The 23,527-nt window shown below is 52.2% G+C and overlaps 1 protein-coding gene across 1 annotated transcript; it reads left to right on the top strand.

Moving 5' to 3' along the window:
* The first annotated feature begins 1,746 nt into the window (after nucleotides 1–1,746).
* On the top strand, nucleotides 1,747–20,386 carry LOC148134937 (caspase-14-like). The gene is made up of 6 exons (XM_087985301.1): nucleotides 1,747–2,074; nucleotides 9,558–9,707; nucleotides 13,537–13,762; nucleotides 16,168–16,287; nucleotides 18,195–18,304; nucleotides 20,094–20,386. Exons 1-6 carry the CDS (start codon nucleotides 2,066–2,068, stop codon nucleotides 20,199–20,201), a joined length of 723 nt encoding a protein of 240 aa, XP_087841427.1. The 5' UTR covers nucleotides 1,747–2,065; the 3' UTR covers nucleotides 20,202–20,386.
* The last annotated feature ends 3,141 nt before the right edge of the window (nucleotides 20,387–23,527 follow it).

Genomic DNA, 23,527 nt, shown 5'->3' with positions numbered 1-23,527 from the left:
GGGAACCTTCCTGGGGACTTAAATAGGAGATGGGCACCCATATCTTCAAGGCTGCTCTCCCTGTGGACATTGTATAAGAGTGGGGTAGGGTTGTGTGTATGGTGTGTGTGTGTGTGAGAGAGAGAGATCAGGGGGTGCAGTGTGGTGTTCAGTAATAAACATTGATTAAGTGCAATGAGCCACGCACACACAGGGTCGCCCACCTTCTCTCGATGACAGGGAACCACTCATTACTTTTATTCGAGCATTAACTTTTTCATTATTGAATCCAAACCCCACAATTTGCCATGCCAGGATTCAAAGCACGCTGCCCAAATGTTTTCCTTGGTTTCTGGATTCAGAGTCTGGCAATAATACCACCTAATCCCACTAAACCGCACCCTCTCCCTCACTCCCTATACCCTTTAATATCCCAGTCAGTCTAATCCCTCTCTCTCCCTCACTCCCTATACCCTTTAACATCCCAGCCAGTCTAATCCCACTCTCTCCCTCACTCCCTATACCCTTTAATATCACAGCCAGTCTAATCCCTCTCTCTCCCTCACTCCCTATACCCTTTAATATCCCAGCCAGTCCAATCCCACTTCCTGAAGAAGGGCCTGTGCCCGAAACGTCGAATCTCCTGTTCCCTGGATGCTGCCTGACCTGCTGTGCTGTTCCAGCAATAAAGTTTCAACTTCAATCCCACTCTCTCCCTCACTCCCTATACCCTTTAATATCCCAGTCAGTCTAATCCCTCTCTCTCAATCACTCCCTATACCCTTTAATATCCCAGCCAGTCTAATCCCTCTCTCTCCCTCACTCCCTATACCCTTTAATATCCCAGCCAGTCTAATCCCGCTCTCTCCCTCACTCCCTATACCCTTTAATATCCCAGCCAGTCTAATCCCACTCTCTCCCTCACTCCCTATACCCTATAATATCCCAGCCAGTCTAATCCCACTCCACCCCTCACTCCGCACTCCCTTTAATATCCCACCCAGTTTAATCCCACTCTCCCCCCTCACTCGCTGCTCCCTTTAATATCACACCCAGTCTAACCCCACTCTCCCCTCACATTCATGCTCCCTTTAATATCCCACCCAGTTTAATCCCACTACCCTCACTCCCGGCTCCCTTTAATATCCCACCCAGACTAAGTCCACTCTCCCCCCTCACTCCCTGCTCTTTAATATCACAACCAGTCTAATCCCACTGCCCCCACTCACTCCCCATTCCCTTTAATATCCCACCCAGTCTAATCCCACTCTCCTCCCTCACTCCCCACTCCCTTTAATATCCCACCCAGTCTAATCCCACTCACTCCTCACTCCCCGCTCCCTTTAATATCCCACCCAGTCTAACCCCACTCACTCCTCACTCCCTGCCCTTTCAGTTGAGAAAGGGATTCTGCAAGAACGAGGTGGAAATTAGATTAGCGACAGATAGCAGGATAGAGAGAACGGAACAGTGCTAGTCCGAACATTGGAATAGAAATCGCGATAGTAACAGAAATGGAGTTAGAGAGGGATTGCAGAAGAGATCAGACACATCACTGCCTCTGAGATCAGGACCCTCCCATCTTCAGTACATTTCAAACCCAAGCCTCTTTGGTCAGCCCTCAGGTAAACCGACTGGCACAGGGCGCTAGGACAATGCAGTTGGGTGTTTGGCAGGCAATCCTCCAGAATATATTCGAACACTTCCTGCTCAAGGCGATGGGTGTGTTTCCCTTGGGTGACCTTTCCTTGCTTAAGGAGGGAGCTCTTTGAGAGGAGGCTGTTTGTGTTTCTCTGACCCTGGAAGGTATGATAAGTGCATACAGGAGCACGGCACACACTAGCCACATTTGGCTACGGTGAAAAGCTGGAGGAAGACAACACTTCCCAACAGGGAAACTGTTTCAGCAGAGCAGAGGACGCTTATGCAACTGGCGTGTGTGTTGGAGTGATTGGTTCCAAAGAGCTGGCAGGAAAGGGAAGGGCAGAATAGCCTCAGCCTGTTCCAGGAAACGGTGCTGAAGCCACGCTCCTTTCTGACCTGGTGGTCTCTTTTCGCAGGTACAGAGAGAGCGGGAGAGCCAAGTATGTCTGAGGTACGTAGGCAAAATTCACATTGATCTTGGTGACAGTGGCAGGTTCCGGGGGGAGAGAGAGAGAGAGAGAGAGACGGGGGGGGCAAAGAGAGGGATGGGATGAGGAGAGTTGGAGGGAGGGGGTTGGTGGGGCAGGATGAAGTGGAGGGAGGAGGGCCTGGGAACAGTAGGGGGAAAACAGTAGAGAGTGACAGAGGGGGAGTGGGGGTTAGGGATTGAATTGGTGGAGATGTGGAGGAGGGGAGACTTGGAGCGAGGGGTGTAGGGGCTGGAGGGTTGACAGAGATAGGGAGGGGGTGTAGGGGGCCAGAGGAGCTGACAGGGATAGGGAGGGGGTGTAGGGGCTGGAGGAGGTGACAGAGATAGGGAGGGGGTGTAGGGGCTGGAGGAGGGGACAGAGATAGGGAGGGGGTGTAGGGGCTAGAGGAGAGGACAGAGATAGGGAGTGGGTGTAGGGGCTGGAGGAGGTGACAGAGATATGGAGGGGGTGTAGGGGCTGGAGGAGGGGACAGGGATAGGGAGGGGGTGTAGGGGCTGGAGGAGAGGACAGAGATAGGGAGTGGGTGTAGGGGCTGGAGGAGGGGACAGGGATAGGGAGGGGGTGTGGGGGCTGGAGGAGGGGACAGAGATCAACCCAACCAGTCCGTGCCAAACATAATCCCAAACTAATCTAGTGCCACTTGTCCTGCTGCTTGCCCATATCCCTCCAAAGCTTTCCCACTCGTGTACTTATCCAAATGTTGTGTAAACGTTGGAATTGTTTCCACATCCATCACTTCTGCTGGAAGGTCACTCCACACTCAAACCACCCTGTGTGTAAGAAAACATTGCTCCTATGTCCTTCCTAAATCTCTCTAGTCTCACCTGAAGATTGTGCCCCCTTGTCCTGAAATTCCCCATCCGAGGGAAAAGACAACTCCCATTAATTCTGTCTATACCCCTCATGATTTTATAAACTTCTAATAGGTCACGTCTCAACCTCCTACCCTCCAGTTAAAAAGGACCCTGCCCTGTCCAGCCACTCCTCCTGACTCAACCCTTCCATACCCAGAAAGATCCTGGTAAATCTATCCCGAACCCTCTCCAGTTTAATAATATCCTTCCAATAACAGGGCGACAGGAACTGGACACAGTATTCCAGAAGAAGCCTCACCAATGTCCTGTACAACCCCAACATGAATTCCCAGCTCCTACACTCAAACAACCGAGCAATGAATGCAAGTGTGCTAATGCCTTCTTCACCCCCCCCCCCCATCTTTGTGTATGCAAACTTCAAAGAACAATGTACCTGCACCCCTAGGTCCCCCTGTTCTGCAACACTACCCAGGGCCCTACCATTAACTGTGTAAGCCCTCCCCGCGTTTGTTTTACCAAAATGCAATACCTCATATTTATCCAGATTGAACTCCATCTGCCACTCCTCAGCCCATTGACCAAAGTCCCTTTTTAGCCTTATAAAACCTTTTTCACTGTCTACAATGCTACCAATTTTGATGTCGTCTGCAAACTTACTAACCATACCTTCTATATTCTCATCTGAATCATTTATAAAAATGATAAACGAAAGAGAAGCCAGAATCGATCCCTGTGGAACACTGCTGGTGACAGGCCTCCAGCTCAGTAACCAACCCTCCATCATCCCATGCTCTGTCTCCTGCCGTTTTGTATCCAATCGGCGAGCTCACCCTGAATCCCATGTGATCTAACTTTACTAATTAGTCTACCATGTGGACCCTTGTCAAAGGCTTTACTAAAATCCAAATAAACGATGGCTACTGCTCTGCCCTCATCAACATTTTTAGTAACTTCCTCAAACAACTCAATCAAGTTTGTGAAACATGATTTTCCTCACACAAAACCATGCTGACTATTATAACAAAGCTCGTCCATCTTTATTCTCTCAAAGCTGTTCCTTGGCTCAAGGAGACTCTGTCCTTGATTTTTTTCAGAGGGGTAATACACCAGGCCGGGCTCCCATCAGTCTGGTTTGGTACAGGGATGGAAAGGAGTTTGAGAGGCCTTTTGTTTCAATGTAAACAGATGAGACTTCAGGTCGTCTTTTAGAAGTGACCTGTATAATGAAAGGGGAGCGGTCAGCTCTCTAGCTGAGCAGTTTTAGTTCAGTCTTGAACTGGATGGACGTTCAACATGGAGCCGTGTGGAAACTCTCTCTCTCTCTCTCTCTCTCTCTCTCTCTCTGCCCTTCAACCTGGAAGCACGTGTTCCATTTACACTGGGTTTTAACGGGAGTTTGCTTTTTGGGGCTGTTGTGGATATTCGGAACAGCATAATTAAGTCTGGTTTGGATAGACTGAGTTCTGTAGGGGGTTGTTATTCTGGTCTCTGTGTTTTATTGTGTAATTTTGTGATAAATCTTTGTCTGTTTTAAAATCTAGTAGTCAACCTCGCTATCTTACTCTGGGTAATTTTCACTGTACACTGACTGAAACAGATTGCAAAGTTATGAACTGGGGCTGCCTGTGTAAGAATGTTTGGAGCGGTCTAGCCTAATCCATAACACTATCCCTAATCAATGTTTGCCTCTCGAAGTGTCCATAAATCCTATCTGATATAATCACCTCCAACAATCTATCCATAACCGAAGTCAGACTCACGGGTCTACAGTTGGCCAATTTCTCCTGACAGCCTTTCTTAAACAAAGGTACAGTATTAACCGCACTTCAGTCATCAGGTACCTCACCTGGAGTTATAGATGATGCAAATATTTCTGCAAGGGAGTCTTATAACTTCCTCCCTTACATCCCAGAATGTCGTTGGATACATTAGGTCAGGAGATTTATAGTCTCTAAGACCTCCCGAACCTCCTCTTCCATAATGTGAGCTGATTTTAAAACATCAAAGTTTACTTCTCCACAGTAACAACTGACTGAAATATTCATTTAGTATCTCGCCCATCTCCTGGGGTCCAACACAAAGCTGACCTCCTTAATCCTTAAGGGGCCCAACCCTCTCTCTACTTACCCTCTTGCTCTTAATCGCTTTGGATTATCCTTAAACATACCTGCCAAAGCTATCTCATATCCCCTCTTAGCCCTCCTTATTTCTCTCTTAAGAATGCCCTTACACTCTTTATATTAATTAAGAAATTCAACTGAACCAAGTTGTCTTTATTCCCTTTTAGTCTTGACTAAAATCTCAATAACTTTATTCATCCATTGATCCTTAATCTTACCAGTCCCACCCTTCACTTTAACAGGAACTTAATGCCTCTGAACTCTTGTCATCACACTCTCGAACACCTCCCACTTGTCAGACTCTTTTTTTATCTGCGAACAGTCAACTCCAATCAACTTTTGAAAATCCTTGTCTCATACCATTAAAGATTGCCTTACTCCAATTAAAAACTTTAACTTTGATAAAAGTCTTACTCTTTTCCATAACCATTTGAAACTACAATAGAGTTATGATCGCTGGACCCAACATTATGATTTGTAGACGTCGGTGTTGGACTGGAGAGTACAAAGGTAAAAGTCACACAACAGAATCTGTGTAAGGTTCTGTAAATCCGTTTTTTAGATTGGAATCAGTCTGACCATTGTGGCAGAGACAGCCTCACACGGGGAAGCTAACACCTTCAGTACATTATCTGGGCTGACATGACGCCAATTGTTAAAGTTCACTTGCGAATGTAACTTTTAAAAAAGGTTTTGCGATTGAAAGAACTGAAACCAACATGGTCATTCAAAAAGGTCATAACAAACAATCCAGGTCTTTTTCAATATATAATTTCAGTTACATCACACTGTAAACCTTTGCTACAAATTCTGTGTCTTATGATCTTATACTCCACAACCACCTGATGAAGGAGCAGCGCTCTGAAAGCTAGTGCTTCCAAATAAACCTGTTGGACTATAATCTAGTGTTGTGCGATTTTTAACTTTGTGGACCCAAAGTGTTCCCCGACCTTTACTTCAGTCACCTGCCCTACCTTATGACCAAAAGAAAGTTTAGTTTTACTCTGTCTCTAGCAGGAGCATCCACATATTGATAAAGAACATTTTTTTGAGTACGTTTGACAAATTCTTCACCATCCAAACCTTTAACACTATTCTAGCCTCAGCCAATGTTTGGAAAATTAAACCCCCCCCATTATTGCAACCTTCTTATACTCCCATATATCTGAGATCTCCCAACAAAATTGTTTCTCAATTTCTGTCTTACTAGTGGTGGGCCTTTAGTACAACCCATCAAAGCGACCTTTCCATAATTTCTACCTGTATATTTTCACTGGGTGATTTTTCAGGAATATCTTCCCCAGTTACAGCAGTAATGTATTCCTTGATCAAATTCACCAGCCTCCCTCTCCCTCTTGCCCCATTTCCTAGCCTTCCTGTAGCGTCTAAAACCCACAACACTGAGCTGCCAGTCCTGTCCAAGTTTCTGTAATAGCTATGGCATCCCAAGAGCATGTTCTTAAACATGTCCTGAGTTTATCAGCTTTATCTATAAGAAAAAGAACATTTTCATTGACTTGTATATGATCTCATGATTTCCTCCAGTTGTAAGAGTTACTTGCTTCCCCTTATTTCTGGCTGGAGTAATCTATTGCCTGTCCTATATTAGACAGGGCAATGTTTGTTACAGCTTTGGAGAGATTGTTTTGCAGATTGCTGGAAGGTCATCGCTATTCGACAACTACTGTTTGAGAGGGAGAAGGGAGAATTGGGAGTATCAGTATTGCAGTTGAACAAAGGGAACTATAGAACTATGAGGGAGGAGCTGGCCAAAGTTCAATGGTTCATTACCCGAGCAGGGACAACAACGGCAGGTATTTCTGGGTATAATGCAGAAGGTGCAGGATCGGTTCATTCCAAAGAGGAAGAAAGATCCTAAGGGGAGGCAGGGTTGGCCATGGCTGACGAGGGAAGTTAAGGACTGTATAAAGATAAAAGAGAAGAGGTATAAATAGCATAGATGGGCGGGAAGCCAGAGGACTGGGAAACCTTTAAAGAGCAACAGAGGTTAACTAAAATGGCAATAGGTGGAGAAGAACTGAGGTAGGAAAGCAAACTGGCCAAAAATATAAAGGAGGATAGTAAAAGCTTTTTTTAGGTATGTTGAAAAGAAAAAAAATTGTTAAGGCTAAAATTGAGCCCTTGAAAACAGAAACGGGTGAATTTATTATGAGGAACAAGGAAGTGGCAGAAGAGTTGAATAGGTACTTTAGATCTGTCTTCACTGGGGAAGACACAAGCAATCTCCCAGATGTAATAGTGGCTGAAGGACTGAGGGTAATGGATGAACTGAAGGGAATTTATAATCGGCAGGAATTGGAGTTGGAGAGACTGTTAGGTCTGAAGGCTGATAAGTCCCCGGGGCCTGATGGTCTACATCCCAGGGTACTGAAGGAGGTGGCTCGAGAAATCGTGGACGCATTGGTGATTATTTTCCATTTTCTATAGATTCAGGCTCAGTTCCTGCGGATTGGACAGTGGCTAATGTTGTACCATTTTTAATAAAGGAGCGAGAGAGAAAGCAGGAAATTATAGACCAGTTAGTCTGACCTCAGTGGTGGGAAAGATGCTGGAGTCAATTATAAAGGATGAAATTACGACACATCTGGATAGTAGTAACAGGATAGGTCAGAGTCAGCATGGATTTATGAAGGGGAAATCAAGGTTGACTAATCTTCTGGAATTTTTTGAGGATGTAACTCTGAAGATGGACAAGGGAGATCCAGTGGATGTAGTGTACCTGGACTTTCAGAAAGCCTTTGATAACATCCCGCTTAGGGATTAGTGAGCAAAATTAGGGCGCATGGTGTTGGGGGCAAAATATTAACTTGGATTGAAAATTGGTTGGCTGACAGGAAACAGAGTAGTGATAAACGGCTCCCTTTCGGAATGGCAGGCGGTGACCAGTGGGGTACCGCAGGGATCAGTGCTAGCACCGCAGCTTTTTACAATATATGTTAATGATATAGAAGATGGTATTAATAGTAACATTAGCAAATTTGCTGATGATACAAAGCTGGGTGGCAGGGTGAAATGTGAGGAGGATGTTAGGAGATTACAGGGTGACCTGGACAGGTTAGGTGAGTGGACAGATGCATGGCAGATGCAGTTTAATGTGGATAAATGTATGGTTATCCACTTTGGTGGCAAGAACAGGAAGGCAGATTACCACCTAAATGGAGTCAAGTTAGGTAAAGGGGCAGTACAAATACACCAGTCAATGAAGGTAAGCATGCAGGTACAGCAGGTAGTGAAGAAGGCTAATAGCATGCTGGCCTTCATAACAAGAGGGATTGAGTATAGAAGCAAAGAGGTTCTTCTGCAGCTGTACAGGGCCCTGGTGAGACCGCACCTGGAATATTGTGTGCAGTTCTGGTCTCCAAATTTAAGGAAAGACATTCTGGCTATTGAGGGAGTGCAGCGTAGGTTCACGAGGTCAATTCCTGGAATGGCGGGATTACCTTACACTGAAAGACTGAAGCGACTGGGCCTGTATACCCTTGAGTTTAGAAGACTGAGAGGGTGTATGATTGAGACATATAAGATTGTTAAAGGATTGGACACTCTGGAGGCAGGAAACATGTTTCCGCTGATGGGTGAGTGCCGAACCAGAGGGCACAGCTTAAAAATACGGGGTAGACCATTTAGGACAGAGCTCAGGAGAAACTTCTTCACCCAGAGAGTGGTGGCTCTGTGGAATGCTCTGCCCCAGAGGGCAGTGGAGGCCCAGTCTCTGGATTCATTGAAGAAAGAGTTGGATAGAGCTCTCAAGGATTGTGGAATCAAGGGTTATGGAGATAAGGCAGGAACAGGATACTGGTTGTGGATGATCAGCCATGATCATATTGAATGGTAGTGCAGGCTCGAAGGGCAGAATGGCCTACTCCTGCACCTATTGTCTACTGGTTATATGATTTCCTCTTGCAACATTGCCAGACTGAATCAGAGCCTGTGCCCAAAAGCACTGAAATAAATGCCATTTGGTTCTTCCGAGTTACTACATGCTCTGACTCGCTCTCGCGTTTCTTTAATGATTGACAGGCTCTCCACACATTCAGCCTTCCCCATCAGTCCTCCCAGTCACACTGCTGCTCAGCTATCCTCCACTGCCCAGTTCTGTATCAGTAGAACGCCCCCTATTTATAGGATGAGCAAATCTCCCTGCCTTAGCAGTTTAGACCCATCCTTTTTGAGCAGCTCTTTTCTGTCCCAGGACACATTCCAACTGACCAAAAAACCTGAATCCCTGAACAATATGCCGGCTCCTCAGGCATTGATTTATCTCCTTTCATCTTTCGGTCCTTCCCTCGCTTGGGTTTGGCATCGGATGTAAACTGGAAATTACAACTGATAATGTTTGGCTTTTTAATCTTCTGCCAAACCTGTTAAATTCACTCTGTACAACTTTAACCTTTTCCCTAAAAATGTCACCCCTGCAACAATTTCCGGCCTTTCGATCTCACATTTGACAATATGCTTGAAAGGTTTTGATATATACTCCCTCCCAGGATCGCTATGACATGTCTGGGGACAGAGTCGCTTTTCTGCTCTGTGTCAAGCAGGCCAGGCGAGGTGCTGAGGAGGATTTACAGAGGCTGAGGAACCTTTTGGATTATTTCCACTTTTATGTCAAGGAGTGCATTGACCCAAAGGAAAAGGTAAATACTCATCCTTTTTTATTGAACAGTTTCGCTGAATGTTCATTGGAATTAATGCTTCCTGTGCTAGTCCATTCGTAGTGTTAGGACACAATGGTAAACCCTTCTGCTAAGTAAACCACAGAAAAACTCACCTTGCCTCGTAATCTGTTAATGTACAAGTGACAGAGAACTATCTAAATTCCACTATTTAAAGAAAAAAATAATAATTTTATTCTTTAATTCTAAAGGCGAACCATTAAACAACAATTATTTATAACTCTAATCCTCCTTTGTCTTAAAGGTTTTCTATCTACCTCCTACTCTGTAACAATATACCGACTCCCACAGCTACCTAGACCGCAATATCCCCCCAGACGTGGTCGACGATGCCCTCCACCGCATTTCCTCCACTTCCTGCTCCTCCGCCCTTGAGCCCCGCCCCTCCAACCGCCACCAGGACAGAACCACACTGGTCCTCACCTACCACCCCACCAACCTCCATATACATCGTATCATCCGTCGTCATTTCCGCCACCTCCAAACGGACCCCACCACCAGGGATATATTTCCCTCCCCTCCCCTATCAGTGTTCCGAAAAGACCACTCCCTCCATGACTCCCTCGTCAGGTCCACGTCCCCCACCAACCCAACTTCCACTCCCGGCACCTTCCCCTGCAACCGCAAGAAATGCAAAACTTGCACCCACACCTCCCCACTTACTTCCCTCCAAGGCTCCAAGGGATCCTTCCATATCCGCCACAAATTCACCTGCACCTCCACACACATCATTTACTGCATCCGCTGCAGTAATGTGGCCTCCTGTATATTGGGGAGACAGGCCGCCTACTTGCGGAACATTTCAGAGAACACCTCTGGGACACCCGGACCAACCAACCCAACCACCCCGTGGCTCAACAGTTCAACTCCCCCTCCCACTCCACCAAGGACATGCAGGTCCTTGGACTCCTCCATCGCCAGACCATAGCAACATGACGGCTGGAGGAAGAGCGCCTCATCTTCCGCCTAGGAACCCTCCAACCACAAGGGATGAACTCAGATTTCTCCAGTTTCCTCATTTCCCCTCCCCCCACCTTGTCTCAGTCCCAACCCTCGAACTCAGCACCACCTTCCTAACCTGCAATCTTCTTCCTGACCTCTCCGCCCCCACCCCAGTTTGACCTATCACCCTCACCTTAACCTCCTTCCACCTATCACATTTCCAACGCCGCTCCCCCCAAGCCCCTCCTCCCTACCTTTTATCTTAGCCTGCTGGACACACTTTCCTCATTCCTGAAGAAGGGCTTATGCCCGAAATGTCGATCCTCCTGTTCCTTGGATGCTGCCTGACTTGCTGCGCTTTTCCAGCCACACATTTTTCAGCTCTGACTCGATAAAGCCCCTACTAAATTTACAGCAACTCTATTTTCAAAACCAGGCAGCGGCTGTTGTCTCCGGTGTTGATCTTCGTCTGTTTGCAGATCTCCCTGGGCTGTCTTCTGCCTTGCGCTGCACAGATGTTTCATATGCAAAAGGTACCTTTGATGAAGAGGGTTTTCGGGCATTCTGTCTGACAATGGCTAACGTCCAAAAGGCATACTTTTTATACCCCAAACATAGGATCGTCTCATTGGATCAATGTTGGCAAAACAGTAAAATTGAAATTTGATTGGTGTTTAGTATCTTGGGGCATAATTATAACTGATTGGTTAAATTTGAACTGCTGTGAAAACTATTGAGATATCTAGGTTACAGCCCAAATGCTACAGCTTCAGGTTACAACTTTGAATTCTCCAGTACGCTCTGTGCCTGCTAGTTAGTCACACGCCAGGTGCTTGCCAGAATCCACACTCTCTTAAAGGTACAGTACATGCCTTCACCTTCACAGCAGTAGCATGCAGCTATCACTGCCTAGCTCATCACTTATCACCCCATGCCTAATTGCCACCCCCGAATAGCTGGGGGTGAGCAACCTTCCTGACCCACTGTAGTCCACCCCCAACCCCCTGTGTGGTGAGGGGGACCCCGCACAATGCCCCGTGAGGGAGGGAGTTCCAGGAGTTAGACCCCGGCGACACTGAAGGAACGGCCCATATCGCTCCCAATCAGGATGGGTGGGGGGAGGTGGCTCTGAGGGGCAGTCCCGGGGGTGAAGTTCCTCCCTGTGCCCCCTCAGGGGGTGGTGTTCCCCCCTGTATCTGCTGCCCCCTCAGGAGGTGGTGTTCCCCCCTGTGTCTGCTGCCCCCTCAGGGGGTGGTGTTCCCCCCATGTCTGTCCCTGGGAGTGTTTGATGGGGTGGGGGTTGCTCTGTCCCAGGATTGTGTTTAGCTTCTCGAGTTTTGTTGGAGCTGCCCCTGTCCAGGGCAAGTGGGGAGTATTCCCTCACCCTCCTGACTTGTGCCTTGTCGATGGTGGGACAGGGCTTTGGGGGGGAGAGTCAGGAGGGGAGTTACTCGCTGCAGGATTCCCAGCCTCTGACCCGATGGTGGGACAGGGCTTTGGGGGGAGAGTCAGGAGGGGAGTTACTCACTGCAGGATTCCCAGCCTCTGACCCGATGGTGGGACAGGGCTTTGGGGGGAGAGTCAGGAGGGGAGTTACTCGCTGCAGGATTCCCAGCCTCTGACCCGATGGTGGGACAGGGCTTTGGGGGGAGAGTCAGGAGGGGAGTTACTCGCTGCAGGATTCCCAGCCTCTGACCCGATGGTGGGACAGGGCTTTGGGGGGAGAGTCAGGAGGGGAGTTACTCGCTGCAGGATTCCCAGCCTGTGACCCGATGGTGGGACAGGGCTTTGGGGGGAGAGTCAGGAGGGGAGTTACTCGCTGCAGGATTCCCAGCCTCTGACCCGATGGTGGGACAGGGCTTTGGGGGGAGAGTCAGGAGGGGAGTTACTCGCTGCAGGATTCCCAGCCTCTGACCCGATGGTGGGACAGGGCTTTGGAGGGAGAGTCAGGAGGGGAGTTACTCGCTGCAGGATTCCCAGCCTCTGACCCGATGGTGGGACAGGGCTTTGGGGGGGGAGAGTCAGGAGGGGAGTTACTCGCTGCAGGATTCCCAGCCTCTGACCCGATGGTGGGACAGGGCTTTGGGGGGAGAGTCAGGAGGGGAGTTACTCGCTGCAGGATTCCCAGCCTCTGACCCGATGGTGGGACAGGGCTTTGGGGGGAGAGTCAGGAGGGGAGTTACTCGCTGCAGGATTCCCAGCCTCTGACCCAATGGTGGGACAGGGCTTTGCGGGGAGAGTCAGGAGGGGAGTTACTCGCTGCAGGATTCCCAGCCTCTGACCCGATGGTGGGACAGGGCTTTGGGGGGAGAGTCAGGAGGGGAGTTACTCGCTGCAGGATTCCCAGCCTCTGACCTGCTCCTGTAGCTGCTGGATTGATCTGGGGCTGGGTCCCAGCTCAGTTTCTGGTCAATGGTAACCCCCAGGATGTTGATAGTGAGGGATTCAGTGATGGTAACACCATTGAATGTCAAGGGGGCAATGGTTCGATTCTCTCTTGTTGGAGACGGTCTCTGCCTGGTCTCTGTGTGGTGTGACTGTAACTTGCTCCTTGTCAGCCCAAGCCTGGATATTGTCCAGTTTTTGCTGCATTTGAACACAGACTGTATCAGTATCTGAGAAGCAGCGAATGGTGCTGAACATTGTGCTAACATCAGCGAACGTCTCTCCTTCTAACCCTCTAATGGAGGGAAGGTTATCGACGAAGCAGCTGGAGGTGGTTGGGCCCAGGACACTCCCCTGAGGAACACGTGGTGTGTTCGAGGCAATGGGGTGGATCAATTGTCACCATTTTGGTCATAACAGACCTTCCCACAAACTGCCTTTTAAATCGCTGTATTCCCCTCAGGAAATAATCCCCGCGATGGAACAATTTCGTGAGGAACTGAAGAAACCACAGAACGTTAGCTGTGTGTTCATCTTCCTCATGACCCACGGAAACGATACGAGTATTTTCGGAGCACCGAGAGAAACCGGAGTGAAACTGGAGACGATCTTTGAGATGTTCAATAATAAACAGTGCCCTCAGCTCCAAACCAAACCAAAGGTCTTCATCATCCAAGCCTGCCGTGGAGGTACGGGTTATCCCCAGCTTCTTCAACTCAGTCTCTGTGTATCTCACCCCGCGCTGTCCCTGTCCCTGAGAGTGTTTGATGTGGGGACAGTGTAGAGAGAGCTTTACTCTGTATCTAACCCCGCGCTGTCCCTGTCCCTGGGAGTGAGGAACAGTGTGGAGGAAGCTTTACTCTGTATCTAACCCTGTGCTGTCCCTGTCCTGGGAATGTTTGATGGGGGGACAGTGTAGAGGGAGCTTTACTCTGTATCTAGCCCTGTGCTGTCCCTGTCCTGGGAGTGTTTGATGGGGGGACAGTGTAGAGGGAGCTTTACTCTGTATCTAACCCCGTGCTATCCCTGCCCTGGGAGTATTTGATGGTGGACAGTGTAGAGGGAGCTTTACTCTGTATCTAACCCCGTGCTGTCCCTGTCCTGGGAGTGTTTGATGGGTGGACAGTGTAGAGAGAGTTTTACTCTGTATCTAACCCCGTGCTGTCCCTGCCCTGGGAGTGTTTGATGGTGGACAGTGTAGAGGGAGCTTTACTCTGTATCTAACCCCGCTCTGTCCCTGTCCTGGGAGTGTTTGATGGGTGGACAGTGTAGAGGGAGCTTTACTCTGTATCTAACCCTGTGCTGGGATTGGTTGGTGGTGACAGTACTAAGACCAACTGTTCACACAATCCATACAGCGTGGACGCAGGCCATTCTGCCCATCAATTCCACCACAACCCTCTGAAAAGCATCCCACCCACACCCATCCCCCAACCCTATCACTGTAACCCTGCATTTCCCACGGCCAATCCACCCTAACCTGCACATCCCTGGGCACTAAGAGACAATTTAGCACGGCCAATCCACCCTAACCTGCACATCCTTGGGCACTACGGGACAATTTAGCACGGCCAATCCACACTAACCTGCACATCCCTGGACACTACGGGGACAATTTAGCACGGCCAATCCACCCTAACCTGCACATCCCTGGGCACTACGGGACAATTTAGCACGGCCAATCCACACTAACCTGCACATCCCTGGGCACTACGGGACAATTTAGCACGGCCAATCCACCCTAACCTGCACATCCCTGGGCACTAAGAGACAATTTAGCACGGCCAATCCACCCTAACCTGCACATCCCTGGACACTACGGGGACAATTTAGCACGGCCAATCCACCCTAACCTGCACATCCCTGGGCACTACGGGACAATTTAGCACGGCCAATCCACCCTAACCTGCACATCCCTGGGCACTACGGGACAATTTAGCACGGCCAATCCACCCTAACCTGCACATCCCTGGGCACTACGGGACAATTTAGCACGGCCAATCCACCCTAACCTGCACATCCCTGGGCACTACGGGACAATTTAGCACGGCCAATCCACACTAACCTGCACATCCCTGGGCACTACGGGACAATTTAGCACGGCCAATCCACCCTAACCTGCACATCCCTGGGCACTACGGGACAATTTAGCACGGCCAATCCACACTAACCTGCACATCCCTGGGCACTACGGGACAATTTAGCACGGCCAATCCACCCTAACCTGCACATCCCTGGGCACTACGGGACAATTTAGCACGGCCAATCCACCCTAACCTGCACATCCCTGGGCACTACGGGACAATTTAGCACGGCCAATCCACACTAACCTGCACATCCCTGGGCACTACGGGACAATTTAGCACGGCCAATCCACCCTAACCTGCACATCCCTGGGCACTACGGGACAATTTAGCACGGCCAATCCACACTAACCTGCACATCCCTGGGCACTACGGGACAATTTAGTACGGCCAATCCACCCTAACCTGCACATCCCTGGGCACTACGGGACAATTTAGCACGGCCAATCCACACTAACCTGCACATCCCTGGGCACTACGGGACAATTTAGCACGGCCAATCCACCCTAACCTGCACATCCCTGGGCACTACGGGACAATTTAGCACGGCCAATCCACCCTAACCTGCACATCCCTGGGCACTACGGGACAATTTAGCACGGCCAATCCACCCTAACCTGCACATCCCTGGGCACTATGGGACAATTTCCCAAGGCCAATCCTTCCTGGCCTACACATCTTTGGACTGTGGGAGCAAACCCACTCAGACACGGGGAGATTGTGCAAACGCCACACGGCCAGTTGCCCCAGTGTGGGCATCGAACCTGGGGTCCTGGCGCTGTGAGGCAGCAGTTGCTGAAGAGCACTGGGTCTGAGACGTATTCCTGACCCAACCACGGGTCAGCCAGAATGTAACTGTCCATCGGTGGGTGGATGCCTGTAATCTGTCACTGTAAACACCTTAACCCCTTGACCCGAGGAGAACACTGGGAAATGGTCGCAGCTTGAGCTGTTGATCGTCATGAGGCCAACAGACAGAATTCTCTGATCATAGTTTCTCTCCATTTCAGAGGAAGTTGACCCTGGGGTCGTCACTACTGGATTCCGCTCAATGAACACACAGGAAGAAGTTGAGACCAAGAAACTGCCGACAATGTCTGACACCTTTACAGTCTACCCAGCACCTCTTGGTCAGTACATATCTCAGTCCCTTGCTCAGTGAGAGGAACGAGCTCCTGGGCTGCAGACAAACCAGTTACCAGCAGAGGGCAGTGATGTACTGGAAATGTCAGGAGTCCAGAAACCAGAATCGCTGGGGGGAAGGGGATCCCAGACTGAGAGGGAGTGGGCACTGTCGGAGGGTCAGTGCTGAGGGAGAGGGCACCGTCGGAGGGTCAGTGCTGAGGGAGAGGGCACTGTCAGAGGGTCAGTGCTGAGGGAGAGGGCACCGTCAGGGGGTCAGTGCTGAGGGAGTGGGCACTGTCAGAGGGTCAGTGCTGAGGGAGTGGGCACTGTCGGAGGATCAGTGCTGAGGGAGTGGGCACTGTCAGAGGGTCAGTGCTGAGGGAGCGGGCACTGTCGGAGGGTCAGTGCTGAGGGAGAGCGCACCGTCAGGGGGTCAGTGCTGAGGGAGTGGGCACTGTCAGAGGGTCAGTGCTGAGGGAGCGGGCACTGTCAGAGGGTCAGTGCTGAGGGAGTGCCGCACTGTCAGAGGGTCAGTGCTGAGGGAGTGGGCACTGTCTGAGGGTCAGTGCTGAGGGAGTGGGCACTGTCAGAGGGTCAGTGCTGAGGGAGAGGGCACCGTCAGGGGGTCAGTGCTGAGGGAGTGGGCACTGTCAGAGGGTCAGTGCTGAGGGAGTGGGCACTGTCGGAGGATCAGTGCTGAGGGAGTGGGCACTGTCAGAGGGTCAGTGCTGAGGGAGCGGGCACTGTCGGAGGGTCAGTGCTGAGGGAGAGCGCACCGTCAGGGGGTCAGTGCTGAGGGAGTGGGCACTGTCAGAGGGTCAGTGCTGAGGGAGCGGGCACTGTCAGAGGGTCAGTGCTGAGGGAGTGCCGCACTGTCAGAGGGTCAGTGCTGAGGGAGTGGGCACTGTCAGAGGGTCAGTGCTGAGGGAGCGGGCACTGTCGGAGGGTCAGTGCTGAGGGAGAGCGCACCGTCAGGGGGTCAGTGCTGAGGGAGTGGGCACTGTCAGAGGGTCAGTGCTGAGGGAGCGGGCACTGTCAGAGGGTCAGTGCTGAGGGAGTGCCGCACTGTCAGAGGGTCAGTGCTGAGGGAGTGGGCACTGTCTGAGGGTCAGTGCTGAGGGAGTGGGCACTGTCAGAGGGTCAGTGCTGAGGGAGAGGGCACCGTCAGGGGGTCAGTGCTGAGGGAGCGGGCACTGTCGGAGGGTCAGTGCTGAGGGAGTGGGCACTGTCGGAGGGTCAGTGCTGAGGGAGTGGGCACTGTCAGAGGGTCAGTGCTGAGGGAGTGGGCACTGTCAGAGGGTCAGTGCTGAGGGAGCAGGCACTGTCAGAGGGTCAGTGCTGAGGGAGAGGGCACCGTCGGAGGGTCAGTGCTGAGGGAGTGGGCACTGTCGGAGGGTCAGTGCTGAGGGAGTGGGCACTGTCGGAGGGTCAGTGCTGAGGGAGAGGGCACTGTCAGAGGGTCAGTGCTGAGGGAGTGGGCACTGTCGGAGGGTCAGTGCTGAGGGAGTGGGCACTGTCGGAGGGTCAGTGCAGAGGGAGTGGGCACTGTCGGAGGGTCAGTGCTGAGGGAGTGGGCACTGTCAGAGGGTCAGTGCTGAGGGAGCAGGCACTGTCAGAGGGTCAGTGCTGAGGGAGAGGGCACCGTCGGAGGGTCAGTGCTGAGGGAGTGGGCACTGTCGGAGGGTCAGTGCTGAGGGAGTGGGCACTGTCGGAGGGTCAGTGCTGAGGGAGAGGGCACTGTCAGAGGGTCAGTGCTGAGGGAGTGGGCACTGTCGGAGGGTCAGTGCTGAGGGAGTGGGCACTGTCGGAGGGTCAGTGCAGAGGGAGTGGGCACTGTCGGAGGGTCAGTGCTGAGGGAGTGGGGACCACTTTCTCTCCTTTGCACTGTGTAACCATCTCACCCTGTTGCTAGGTTACGTGGCCTACCGTGACCCGGAGCAAGGCTCCTTTCTGATCACCTTCATGGATGAGGTGTTCCGACATTTTGGGGACCAGTCCCACCTGTACGATCTCTTCGTCAAGGTCAGTCGAACCAGTGACACCTCCCTCATCCCCACACGATGCCCCTGTGTCTGCAGCCCCCTCAGGGGGTGGTGTTCACCCCTGTATCTACTGCCCCCTCAGGGGGTGGTGTTCCCCCCCCTGTATCTGCTGCCCCCTCAGGGGGTGTTGTTTCCCCCCCCTGTATCTGCTGCCCCCTCAGGGGGTGGTGTTCCCCCCTGTATCTGCTGCCCCCTCAGGGGGTGGTGTTTCCCCCCTGTATCTACTGCCCCCTCAGGGGGTGGTGTTCCCCCCTGTATCTGCTGCCCCCTCAGGGGGTGGTGTTTCCCCCCTGTATCTACTGCCCCCTCAGGGGGTGGTGTTCCCCCCTGTATCTGCTGCCCCCTCAGGGGGTGGTGTTCCCCCCTGTATCTGCTGCCCCCTCAGGGGGTGGTGTTCCCCCCTGTGTCTGTCCCTGGGAGTGTTTGATGGGGTGGGGTTGCTCTGTCCCTGGACTGTGTTGAGCTTCTCGAGTTTTGTTGGAGCTGCCCCCGTCCAGGGCAAGTGGGGAGTATTCCCTCACCCTCCTGACTTGTGCCTTGCCGATGGTGGGACCGGGCTTTGGGGGGAGAGTCAGGAGGGGAGTTACTCGCTGCAGGATTCCCAGCCTCTGACCCGATGGGGGGAGAGTCAGGATGGGAGTTACTCGCTGCAGGATTCCCAGCCTCTGACCCGATGGGGGGAGAGTCAGGAGGGGAGTTACTCGCTGCAGGATTCCCAGCCTCTGACCCGATGGGGGGAGAGTCAGGAGGGGAGTTACTCGCTGCAGAATTCCCAGCCTCTGACCTGCTCCCGTAGCCGTTATGTGGTGGGTCTAGTTGAGTTTCTGGTTAATAGTCATCCCAAGGATGTTGATATTGGGTGATTCGGTGATGGTCATGTCTTTGAATGTCATGCGGCAATGGTTATATTCCCCACCCCCCCATCATGGGGCAATGGTTATATTCCCCACCCCCCCATCATGGGGCAATGGTTATATTCCCCACCCCCCCATCATGGGGCAATGGTTATATTCCCCACCCCCCCATCATGGGGCAATGGTTATATTCCCCACCCCCCCATCATGGGACGATGGTTATATTCCCCCCCCCCCATCATGGGGCAATGGTTATATTCCCCACCCCCCCATCATGGGGCAATGGTTATATTCCCCACCCCCCCATCATGGGGCAATGGTTATATTCTCCCCCCATCATGGGACGATGGTTATATTCCCCACCCCCCCATCATGGGGCAATGGTTATATTCCCCCCCCCCCATCATGGGGCAATGGTTATATTCCCCACCCCCCATCATGGGACGATGGTTATATTCCCCACCCCCCCATCATGGGGCAATGGTTATATTCCCCACCCCCCCATCATGGGGCAATGGTTATATTCCCCACCCCCCCATCATGGGACGATGGTTATATTCCCCCCCCATCATGGGGCAATGGTTATATTCCCCCCCCCCCATCATGGGGCAATGGTTATATCCCCCCCCCCCACATCCAGTCCACAGCGACCCTCCGAAGAGGAACCCACCCAGCCCCATTTCCCTCTGACCGATGCCCCGAACACTATGGGTAATGTCCGGTGGCCAATCCACCCTGTCCGACACATCTTTGGGCTGTGGGAGGAAGCCACCCAGACACGGGGAGAATGTGCAAACTCCACATAGAGAGTCGGCCCGAGGCTGGGAGCAGCAAAGCTCTGGGGTACCACAGCGTTCCGTCCGTCCGTCTCCACAGGAATGTTTGCTCAGTGTCCTGCTCTCTCTGATGCTGCAGGTGAACCACAGAATGGTGGGGAAGGAGTTACAATATGGGAACTCGACAGTGAAGACGACCCTGGTGATGGAATCCACCCTGACCAAGGCTGTGTACCTCAGTGAGTGACCGACCAGCACCCAGAGATGGTCCTCAACAGCTCCCTCTTGATGCTGTTTGGACCCCTATCCTGGAAATCGTGTTGGGGGCTTTCCTCGATGATTTCTTTGGGGACTGCTTGCCGGGTCTCTCTGTCATTCTGAAAATTGCCAGTGGCTTTCAAGCACGTGTGTAATTAAACATTTTCACTGACACTAGTGGAGTAGGTGTCAATCTTTGAGCAATACGTTCTGTTTCGATAACAATTCGAGGTCATGGGGCCTCACTCACACATAATGGTGGGGTTCTGGGGAGTGTTGCTGAACAAAGAGATCTTGGAGTTTAGGTTCATAGCTCGTTGAAAGTGGAGTCACAGGTAATTAGGATAGTGAAGGCAGCGTTTGGTATGCTTTCCTTTATTGGTCAGAGTATTGAGTACAGGAGTTGGGAGGTCATGTTGCGGCTGTACAGGACATTGTTAGGCCACTGTTGAAATATTGTGTGCAATTCTGGTCTCCTTCCTATCGGAAAGATGTTGTGAAACTTGAAAGGGTTCAGAAAAGATTTACAAGGATGTTGGCAGGGTTGGAGGGTCTGAGCTACAGGGAGAGGCTGAACAGGCTGGGGCTGTTTTCCCCGGAGCGTCGGAGGCTGAGGGAGTGAGTGTTGAAGGTGGGGGTCAGTGTGTCGATCGAGTGTGGGGGGGGGGGTTGCTCTGTCCCTGGACTGTGTTGAGCTTCTCAAGTTTTGTTGGAGCTGCCCCTGTCCAGAGCAAATGGGGCGTATTCCCTCACCCTCCTGACTTGTGCCTTGTCGATGGTGGGACAGGGCTTTGGGGGGAGAGTCAGGAGGGGAGTTACCCGCTGCAGGATTCCCAGCCTCTGACCCGATGGTGGGAGAGTCAGGAGGGGAGTTACCCGCTGCAGGATTCCCAGCCTCTGACCCGATGGTGGGACAGGGCTTTGGGGGAGAGTCAGGAGGGGAGTTACTCGCTGCAGGATTCCCAGCCTCTGACCCGATGGTGGGACAGGGCTTTGGGGGGGAAGAGTCAGGAGGGGAGTTACTCGCTACAGGATTCCCAGCCTCTGACCCGATGGTGGGACAGGGCTTTGGGGGGAGAGTCAGGAGGGGAGTTACTCGCTGCAGGATTCCCAGCCTCTGACCCGATGGTGGGACAGGGCTTTGGGGGGAGAGTCAGGAGGGGAGTTACTCGCTGCAGGATTCCCAGCCTCTGACCCGATGGTGGGACAGGGCTTTGGGGGGAGAGTCAGGAGGGGAGTTACTCGCTGCAGGATTCCCAGCCTCTGACCCGATGGTGGGACAGGGCTTTGGGGGGAGAGTCAGGAGGGGAGTTACTCGCTGCAGGATTCCCAGCCTCTGACCCGATGGTGGGACAGGGCTTTGGGGGGAGAGTCAGGAGGGGAGTTACCCGCTGCAGGATTCCCAGCCTCTGACCCGATGGTGGGAGAGTCAGGAGGGGAGTTACTCGCTGCAGGATTCCCAGCCTCTGACCCGATGGTGGGACCGGGCTTTGGGGGGAGAGTCAGGAGGGGAATTACTCGCTGCAGGATTCCCAGCCTCTGACCCGATGGGGGGAGAGTCAGGAGGGGAGTTACTCGCTGCAGGATTCCCAGCCTCTGACCCGATGGTGGGACCGGGCTTTGGGGGGAGAGTCAGGAGGGGAGTTACTCGCTGCAGGATTCCCAGCCTCTGACCCGATGGTGGGACAGGGCTTTGGGGGGAGAGTCAGGAGGGGAATTACTCGCTGCAGGATTCCCAGCCTCTGACCCGATGGTGGGAGAGTCAGGAGGGGAGTTACTCTCTGCAGGATTCCCAGCCTCTGACCCGATGGGGGGAGAGTCAGGAGGGGAGTTACTCTCTGCAGGATTCCCAGCCTCTGACCCGATGGGGGGAGAGTCAGGAGGGGAGTTACTCTCTGCAGGATTCCCAGCCTCTGACCCGATGGGGGGGAGAGTCAGGAGGGGAGTTACTCGCTGCAGGATTCCCAGCCTCTGACCCGATGGGGGGAGAGTCAGGAGGGGAGTTACTCGCTGCAGGATTCCCAGCCTGTGACCCGATGGGGGGAGAGTCAGGAGGGGAGTTACCCGCTGCAGGATTCCCAGCCTCTGACCCGATGGTGGGACCGGGCTTTGGGGGGAGAGTCAGGAGGGGAGTTACTCGCTGCAGGATTCCCAGCCTGTGACCCGATGGGGGGAGAGTCAGGAGGGGAGTTACTCGCTGCAGGATTCCCAGCCTGTGACCCGATGGGGGGAGAGTCAGGAGGGGAGTTACCCGCTGCAGGATTCCCAGCCTCTGACCCGATGGTGGGACAGGGCTTTGGGGGGAGAGTCAGGAGGGGAGTTACTCGCTGCAGGATTCCCAGCCTCTGACCCGATGGTGGGACAGGGCTTTGGGGGGAGAGTCAGGAGGGGAGTTACTCGCTGCAGGATTCCCAGCCTCTGACCTGCTCCTGTAGCCCCCTGGATTGATCTGGGGCTGGGTCCCAGCTCAGTTTCTCCAACGAACAGGGATGAGGAAGGTGATTCTCACCCCACCCCAAAAACAGAAAGCTCAATCTCTGGGGTCCGCAAGGATGTCGGGAGGTGGCGGAAGGTTCTGGAAAGAGACTTGTTCCATTATCTACAACAAACTTCAACACATTTATTTAAAATCACATTTCAACAGACACACAACTAAATTCTTATGGGGTTAGATACAGAGTAAAGCTCCCTCTACACTGTCCCCCATCAAACACTCCCAGGGACAGGGACAGCACGGGGTTAGATACAGAGTAAAGCTCTCTCTACACTGTCCCCATCAAACACTCCCAGGGACAGGGACAGCACGGGGTCAGATACAGAGTAAAGCTCCCTCTACACTGTCCCCCATCAAACACTCCCAGGGACAGGGACAGCACAGGGTTAGATACAGAGTAAAGCTCCCTCTACACTGTCCCCCCATCAAACACTCCCAGGGACAGGGACAGCACGGGGTTAGATACGGAGTAAAGCTCTCTCTACACTGTCCCCCATCAAACACCCCCAGGGACAGGGACAGCACGGGGTCAGATACAGAGTAAAGCTCCCTCTACACTGTCCCCCATCAAACACTCCCAGGGACAGGGACAGCACAGGGTTAGATACAGAGTAAAGCTCCCTCTACACTGTCCCCCCATCAAACACTCCCAGGACAGGGACAGCATGGGGTTAGATACAGAGTAAAGCTCCCTCTACACTGTCCCCCCATCAAACACTCCCAGGACAGGGACAGCACGGGGTTAGATACAGAGTAAAGCTCCCTCTACACTGTCCCCCATCAAACACTCCCAGGACAGGGACAGCACGGGGTTAGATACA

Source organism: Chiloscyllium plagiosum, unplaced genomic scaffold (genome assembly GCF_037043375.1).
Source record: "Chiloscyllium plagiosum isolate Xiang-an unplaced genomic scaffold, Cpla_swu_hap1 HiC_scaffold_51, whole genome shotgun sequence".
Lineage (NCBI taxonomy): Eukaryota > Metazoa > Chordata > Chondrichthyes > Orectolobiformes > Hemiscylliidae > Chiloscyllium > Chiloscyllium plagiosum.
Note: the sequence above shows the minus strand (reverse complement) of the source record. Positions and strands in the feature narration are given on the sequence as shown.

What these genes read in the sequence shown, in the direction of transcription:
- LOC148134937 (XM_087985301.1), top strand. An exon ending in CATCCAAGCCTGCCGTGGAG is followed by an intron (nt 13,763 to 16,167) that starts GTACGGGTTATC and finishes TCTCCATTTCAG; the next exon opens with AGGAAGTTGACCCTGGGGTC. An exon ending in AGTCTACCCAGCACCTCTTG is followed by an intron (nt 16,288 to 18,194) that starts GTCAGTACATAT and finishes CCCTGTTGCTAG; the next exon opens with GTTACGTGGCCTACCGTGAC.